The sequence below is a fragment of the Setaria italica genome, chromosome VIII (genome assembly GCF_000263155.2).
Source record: "Setaria italica strain Yugu1 chromosome VIII, Setaria_italica_v2.0, whole genome shotgun sequence".
Classification (NCBI taxonomy): Eukaryota; Viridiplantae; Streptophyta; class Magnoliopsida; order Poales; family Poaceae; genus Setaria; species Setaria italica.
This window is the reverse complement of record NC_028457.1, coordinates 6,842,008-6,850,421: the sequence shown is the minus strand read 5'-3', so window position 1 is coordinate 6,850,421 and position 8,414 is coordinate 6,842,008. Positions and strand designations below refer to the sequence as shown.

Here is an 8,414-nt window from a genome sequence, read left to right as displayed (position 1 = left end):
CGGGAGCCCATGGAAAAGGAGTAAGATCTTGGTGACTTAGGTCCCGGTTACGGTCTCGTGAGCGAGCCGTGAACCCCTTGGGTGCTTCCGTGAGGGCTAGCCAGTCTTAGCTAAGGTGGGTAATGGCTTTGTTAGGATCCGCACCGACACTAAGGTGATCGTGCTGCGGTACCCTACTTGTGGGAAAAGTGTACAACCTCTGCAGAGTTAAAACCTATCCGGGTAGCCGTGTCCACGGCATTGGACGAGTTACGGCTTGGTCACATAACTAGCACTTGGGCATGGATGGTGTGTGTGTGTGTGGGTGGGTAGAATTTTGGAAGAGTCCGGCAGTCGTGCCGTGCGCTATGGCGGACGGGGAGTCCGATAGCGATAAAAACTTGGATCCTTTGTGTAGGATCAACCCCACTCTTTGTTCGGTTACTGATGAAAAGCTTTACAAAAAAATTGTTTGAAAATGAGCCTATGCACGTGTTGAAAAATCTAGCTTTATTGCAATTAAACTCTAGCCTATCCTTGTTATATCCTGTGCATATCCTTGCTTGTATCCCCCTCCGTGGATGGGGTTGGACTTGTTGAGTACGTTTGTACTCACCCTTGCTTCGTTGCTACAGAGGAAGACACTGACTTCATCGCCGAAGACCTTGAGTAGAGGTTGTGTCCGCACCCAACGCTGCCTGTGGTGTTGGCCTTTCCAAGATGCTGCTGCTGCCGTGTAGTCCCGAGTGCTGTCTTTTGGCAGTCGCTTGGTTAGCCGCTGTTGTTTATTTACTTCTTATCGCTGCGTGGCTCTCACGCCCACTCCCTCGGGAGTTGTAGGGTAACTGAATTATCTGTCGAATAAATGTGTTATCAGCCTCTTGGGACTGATATTTGTATCACATTTAGTCTCTACTTATGTGGGGATGCTTCAAAAGTGTTGCGGTACCTTCCCATCACAGATAGGCTGCAGAGGTTATATTTGCATAAGAATACGGCAAAGCTATTGCGGTCTCACAAGCCATGCACTTCTGGCAAAATGGTGCACCCTTGTGATGAAGAAGCGCAACAAAAGTTTGACAAAGACTTTCCAGACTTTGCTAGTGACCCCAGAACTATGTGTCTTGCTTTTGCAACAGATGGTTTTACCCCCTTTGGTTTCATGGCAGCACCTTACTCTTGTTGGCCAATGTTTGTTACACTTGGATGCAGTTGGAACATACTGTGATTGGAATCATTTGCATATATGCATGTATTGGAATTTATTTTATGTGTGTTGGATTGGCATTTGGACCATATGTGTGCATTTGGAATTTGATTTGAGATGCTCTTGTTGGGTAATTTTCACGACGGTTTCGACTCTCAGGAAAACATGCTTTTGTGCTATTGGGTAATTTTCATGACGGTTTCGACTCTCAAGAAAACATACTTTTGTGATGGTCTGAACATATTTTTTTGGTGGTGTGCTCTCATGAAATACTATATTTCCTGTGAGTTATTGAACACTCACGAAATTTATTCATGATGGTGACTCTCACGAAATACCAAACTCTCATGAAATCCATTTCATGATGGTGACTCTCATGAAATACCAAACTCTCATGAAATTCATTTCAAGACTGTGACTCTCACGGAATACCACAATAAACCGTCATGAAAACACTGATGCAAACCTGGTGGCAACATTGTTTTCATAAGGGTGGCCGTCACGGACTCTCGTCAGGAAAATAATCCATGGCGGCGAACTCATGAAAATGGGATTTCCATGTGTCCATTGTTGTGAGAGTTGATGCGTGATGGTGTACCCTCACACATTATTTCTGTGAGAGTAAAATCATATTTCGTGACGTGTTTTGCACTCTCACAAAATCTCTTGTTTCTGGTAGTGTAACTATAGGGATGTTTGGATCCTCGGGCTAAACTTTAGCCCCTATCACATCGAATGTTTAGATACTAATTATGAGTATTAAACATAGACTATTTACAAAAATCCATTGCACATATGGAGGCTAAACGGCGAGACGAATCTATTAAGCCTAATTAATCCATGATTTGACAACGTGCTGCTACAGTAACCATTTGCTAATGATGAATTAATTAGGCTTAATACATTCGTCTCGTCGTTTAGCCTCATATGTGTAATTAGTTTTATAATTAACTCATATTTAGTCCTCCTAATTAGCCTTCGAATATTCGATGTGACACAGACTAAACTTTAGCTCTAGGATCCAAACACGGCCTATCTCTCTGAAACATGCATGCATGCTAGCATTAACTGCGCTTGAAAAATCCATCTATCTCCTGCTGCAAGGGTGCGATTGCACGCATGCCGCTTGTCTACTTCTTGCGGTTCAATCATGATTTGCCCCTGTTGGCTCCTGCAGCTTCGACCAATCGGATCAACAAGACCATGAATAGGTCGCCTGGAAAATTGAACCAGAAGAAAAAAAATGAAAACTGGGGAAGGTACAGGTCTACATCCGGATCGTGAAGTAAGGGCATGTTTGGATACCTTTGGTAAATTTTAGTAGCTAAAAGTTGCTAAATTTTAGTCATAATTGTTTAGATTCATAGGCTAAACATCATTTAATAAGGTGAAGAAAGACCTATTTGCCCTTAATGAATGCTACCCATCCTTTCTCCCTGGTTCACCCGCCAGCATGTTCCTTGGTGCCAGCTTCCTGGGGCTTGGCGCTATTTCTTCCTGGCACCAAAGAACAAAATGACTTGCCACGGTGGGTGCTGGTAGCCATTTTTTTTTCAAACCAAAAAATGTTCAATAGTCCACAAATTTCATTGTTACAAAAAATAGAGCTACCAACGGCCTATTGAACAATCCATCGGCTATCCAATCCCAAACTGGTTCATGCTTTGATCTTCATCTCCGTGTTGGGTAGTACCTTCATTTGCTTGAGACGACAATCCTTCCGAAGGTGCGGCATAGTTTTCTTCATGATCCGCACTCTCAAAATCAACATCAGCAATAGCACTCTCTCTAATGAAATTATGAATTGCCATGCAAGCGATAATTATTTGGCTTTCCTTTGCCATTGGATAAGCCGGTAAATCACGCAAAATACGCCATTTGTTCTTCAAAACTCCAAAAGATCTCTCGACATTTCTTAGTGATGAATGTGCATAATTGAATTGCTCCTTTTTACCTCTTAGAAGTGGTCCGGCTCGAAAATCTGGGAGATGATATTTTGTACCCTTAAATGGTAAAAGATAACCTGGTCAATTTGGGTACCTAGAGTTCACAAGATAAAACTTTCCTGCACATCCATAGTACCCGTATTACTTTCATGCAAAAGATTTGTAGTATGTGAAGGATTGTATCATAGAAGAGGTAAGTACCTTCAGGTGGATATGGAAATTTGTCGCCATACTTGTGCAATGCATCTTCGAAGACTCTCATGTCATGAACCGACCCAGGCCATCTCGCAATGATAAAAGTAAATCTCATGTCGAAGTCACATATGGCTAACACATTCTGGCTGGTGTACCCATGTCGTCCCGTATGTTGGACAACCTTGTCAGTTGGTACAACAACAGGCATGTGTGTTCGATCTATTGCTCCAATACAATTATCAAAGTATGGAGAGAACCGTGGAGATTTCAACCTCTGATGCACAGTACTAAATGTAGGGTCTACTAGTCTAATGATATCCCCTACAAGCTTGGAAATACTACGCAGTACTTTATCAAACTTCCTACTACATGTCTCAGTTGACCTAACAAAACAATCTTCTGCTTGTCTCATGCTTTGAGGGGCACCACAAATCCATAGAACCATAGCTAAAGACTCTAGTGATGTCATTTTCCTCATAGACTTTAATCCATAAGATTGGACAAGGAGATTATGAAGCCTATCAAACACATTCTTTATATGCTGAAATTGCTCCATTACTTGTTCTACCTAAAGCTAATTGTTTCATGGCCATATTGTAGAATTCATATAGTTTCTTGCATTGTGTCCATCTGTTTCTGAATTGTTTGGGTTCATGGTTGTGGTTAGTCCTTTTCCTGAATTTTTTTAGCTATTTCCTTGTAACCTCTAGTATTCATCATCCCACCTAGTGCATTCCCTAGCCGCATTTTCTCCACAACTAATTCAAAAAAATAACTGTGTTTTTTTCACTCCAACTTGCTTTGTCATACTTATTCTAACACAAAATGCAAACATAAATATTCTAACACAACAAGTCTAACACACTAGTCTAATAATTTCTCACATTACTTTGCTAAGATAAATAGCACAGGACGCTTACAGAATTTTTGTCCTTAGCTTCGTCGTCCAGTTCTTCATCATCCCCCGTGTTCATGAACAATTGAAAGGCGGCAGAGGATGTGCCTCATCCCATACCAGTGCCGGGACCCAACCTCCCCCGAACTGGTTGCCGGATGGGAGGACTACCACCTGCAATGTACAGTTCACATTTTCAGCTATGAACTCGAAATGCTATGAAGAAACCTTGATGTTAGTTTTGATGGTTTGAAACTGATGATCCAATACTATACCTTGCTGGTGCATACAACTTGAAAGGCTAACAGAGTGTAAGTGATGTCCTTCAATCAGTACCAATAATGATAAATCACAATGTACCCTCTAAACTAGTCCCTAATCGAGCTCATCCACCAAGATCAAGCAAATCAACATAAAGAAAAGGTAAACTTGTGGGCGGAGAATGTGAAACGGTAGCACTCCTTCCACGGCCATGGCGACAACCACGTGCAGCAACACTCCTTCCCCGGCCGATGTAAACACCACCATTGCTCTGTCAGAGAGATTGAAACGAGCCGAGTCTACCACCATATCCACGTCCTCTTCCATGCTCCAGAAAATCAGAGTACTCATCGAGGAAGGGGAATGACTCATCTTGGGAGTTGAGGTCAAGATCCTGTATGTTAACCCTCCAAACCGAGAGAGATGGAGCCGCCCGAGCGCACGACGGGCCTTGGGACAGGATCTCCAACTTGTCTAGGTTGGGGATGGCAGCAGGATTAGGGAAAGGAGGGGCTGCCAAGGATGAAGCACCCTGCGATAACCAATCACGGTATCCGTCCATCTGCTCGGGGCGGCTGCGGTGGGGATGGGGCTGGGGCTGGGGATGTTGGCGGCGGCACAGGAATGGAGTGCATTGGCGGCTGCGGTGGGGATGGGGCTGGGGATGTTGGCGGCAGCTACGGGAATGGAGTAGGGATAGGCGCCGGTGGGGATGGGGATGGGGATGGAGCAGAGGCTGTTGGCGGCGATGATGGGGATGGATCCGGGGGTTGCGGCGACGAGGATGGCGGATCTGGGGGGTGGCAGCGCAGCAACGCTCGACCGAGCAGCGATGGGGATGGATCCGGGAGTTACGGCGGTGGGGAAGGTAGAGGAATCGCCGGCGGCGGGGATGGCGTAGGGGAGCGTGCAGTGAATGGGGTGGGAGCAACTACCGGCGATGGGGATGCCCCTGGAGGAGCCATCGGCGGCGGATGCGCAGTGTCGAGCGGAGGGGTGGGGATGGGACTGCGGGTGCGAGTGCCGGGGGTGGGGGAGGGGTCCAGACAGTCAATAATGAGGGGCAAAGGGTGTCCACCCCAAAGTTTAGCAAGGTTTAGCAACCAAAAAGTTGCTTATGGGCTAAAGTTTAGCAAGGGTGTTTGGCAAATTTAGGACTAAATAGTTGCTAAAGTTTAGCAAGATCGAACCGAACACCCCCCTAAATAAGAAAATTGAACACATACATACGGATATGTATAGATGCCTCAACTACTAGCTTTTCTCCCGTTCATCTCATGCCATGCAATGGAATGGGGATGGCAGAAACGGAATTGAAGCGGATACATCTCTCTGCCACGGAATCACCGCTTATTGATGCAAACTAGATCAATGGGTCCTTCACATTAAAACGGATGGGCAACTTGGATTGACAGATGATTTTTACTACCTTCGATGAAAATAGAGTAGGTAAGCTGCCAATATGGAGCTCCCCGGAGGTGTGGCAGATGCGCCGCCGCCGTCGATGCCCACGAATCCCTCGTCACAAACATATCCAGCGGAAGGATTAAATTGGATACAGCTCAGTCCCGCGGAATCATCGTGTAACGGTGCGCACATTAAAACAGATGCCCAAGACAGCTGGTGTTCGATTTTTAGTACTGCTCGGGGACCAAACGGAGTAATTCAGCTGCTGCTCGCCGGAGCTCCGGCCGACTATTCAACGCGTTGCGCGCCAAATAGACTGTGTGTGTTTGTGTGTGTTTCTTTTTTCTCCTGTACCTCCATTTTTGCTTTCACAATTTTTGTTTCCACCGCACCCCACAACACCATTCGCATAAGATCAGCACGCGATGGGAATGTGGTTGCGAATGTATTATTTCCTTTCTCCTCCACAACCCAGTTACTACTACCCGGTAGAAGTCTCTCGAGCTCCACTGCAATGTTACTTGCAGTCGTGGAACCTTCGATAACCTTCACCACGGCAGCCTTCGACTCTGGTTGCGCTTTCAATTTACCATTATGCGGTATGTAATAAAAACCCAGACCATCTACAGCGTATCTACACAACATAGCTGATTGCTTTGCCGCTTTAGCTTGCGGGCAGGCCTTAGTGACATGCGTATCAGTAACACATCGGTCGCAGCTAATTTGAGTGGTACATTCTGTATGAACATGACCCTTGGTAAGACAACGGTAACAATATGGTTTGTTTTTACCTCCAGTTCTAGCAGCCCCATGGGCTGATGATTCACTTTCTCGTTGCACATCCTTGCCTTTGAGACTCTCATCCTTGCCATCAGTCTTCTCTGTTGATGCCAAATCAGTGGCAGCATCTGTTGTCGGTTGATGGACAGAAGCATCAATTTCCATCTTGTCGGTGAAAGACTGCTGCTCCTTTTCCTTCATGTGCTGTCCATGGCCCCTTCTTCCATGTGGCTGGCCGCGGCCTCCATAGCCCCTGCTAGTACCCCGCCCATGGTGGGAGGAGCCGTAGGAACCTTGGAAGAGCCGTCGCCGTTTCCATGAAAACCTTGGTAGTCAGCGCCACCATTGCGATACCCTTCATAGTTGTAGTTTCGGCCGTCGTAGTCGTAGTTGTAGCCGCCATAGCCACGACCACGTCTCCCTCCGCGGCGGCCGCGGCCTCCATTATGCAGATGACCTCGTCCTCCATAGTCATCTCTCCCTCCATATCGTAGCCCTCGTCCAACCAGTTGTCCCTGACCGCCACCTCGAGGGAAGGATTGGCTCGGCCCTCCGCGTGCAGCACCTGCTGGTGCAGTCTCCTTCGCCATGCCTTGCTTATTGGCCGGTGGAGTTCTCACGAACTACTTCAGCATACGATCTCTGGCGTGGAGCAGGCGGCGCTTGGCGAGGAGCGGGATATGATGCACTTGACTGCGATTAGGGTTCCAGGGCTGGTTTAGCGTTTAGGGGTCTCGTCCAGGGCCGGTTTAACGTTTAGAGTTGAGGGCCCGAGGGAGGCTCGGACGAAAGTAAAACTCGGAGTCCTTTACTATAAATATTATAACAACTATAATGTTACCAATAAATATTTAAATGTATCTAAAAGCAATATTCATATCAATTATTTATACATATTATCTTAAAAGTTTCTTCTAACATTCCTCGATGCAAAGTCACTTATGATAGGGTTGATGTCAATCTCATCCAACAATTTCTTCTCGATGCATAATGTTGCCAAACCATTTAACCTCTCCTGAATCATTGTTGATCACAAATAGTTCTTTAATAATTTCAACTTTGCAGTCACAGGCACAATAAATAAGAGTCGGTAAACAATGGAGATATTAGGATAGCAATTCACATCACTACCGGAAACAATAAGTTTGCCGAGTGCCCCAGGCACTCGGTGAAGGCCCAAAAACACTCGGCAAAGCGTTTGCCGAGTGTAACACCCGGCGAACAAGACTTGGCGAACTTTCCCTCGGCAAATAGTGGATTTGCCGAGTGTCATACGTCGGGCACTCAGCAAAGCCCCGCCGAGTTCCAAAAAACACTCGGCAAACATATTTTTCGAAAAAAATAAAAAAACAAAATGATGGCCGCCGCCACCACCGGCCTCCACCACCTTCACCACTGCCGGCCACCACCACCCGCCACCACGCCACCTCGCCATGGCCGCCGCCCACCAAGCCGCCACATCCCCCAGGGAGAAGGGGAGGGGCGGGCCGCGCCGTCTCCGAGGAGAAGAGGAGGGGGCGCCCGGCCACCCACCGCCACCCACCGCCACGCCACCTGTCGCCAAGGAGAAGGGGAGGGGGCGACCGGCCACCGCCGGATCCGGCCGCGAGGGGAGGGGATCCGGCCGGGAGGGGAGGAGCCGCTGCCAGATCTAGCCTGGAGGGGAGGTGTCGCCGCCGCATCCGGCCACCACCACCACCTCCACCTCCACCACCACACCCACCGGCCACCACCCTCCGGATCC

General features: G+C 47.3%; 2 protein-coding genes across 2 annotated transcripts in view; both read right to left on the bottom strand.

Moving 5' to 3' along the window:
* LOC111258307 (protein FAR1-RELATED SEQUENCE 5-like) overlaps nt 1–6,871 on the bottom strand; it is a 17,175-nt gene extending 10,304 nt beyond the window's left edge. Inside the window, exon 1 of the mRNA XM_022829461.1 lies at nt 6,682–6,871. Coding sequence (XP_022685196.1) covers nt 6,682–6,871 — 190 coding nt within the window. The remainder of the gene's footprint in view (nt 1–6,681) is intronic.
* On the bottom strand, nt 6,868–7,260 carry LOC101776996 (dormancy-associated protein 2-like). The gene has a single exon (XM_004980207.1). It carries the CDS (start codon nt 7,258–7,260, stop codon nt 6,868–6,870), a length of 393 nt encoding a protein of 130 aa, XP_004980264.1.
* Between the last annotated feature and the right edge of the window lie 1,154 nt (nt 7,261–8,414).

Bases quoted from the DNA above. Each gene is read 5' to 3' on its own strand.
- LOC101776996 (XM_004980207.1), bottom strand. From the start codon at position 7,260: ATGGCGAAGGAGACTGCACCAGCAGGTGCTGCACGCGGAGGGCCGAGC.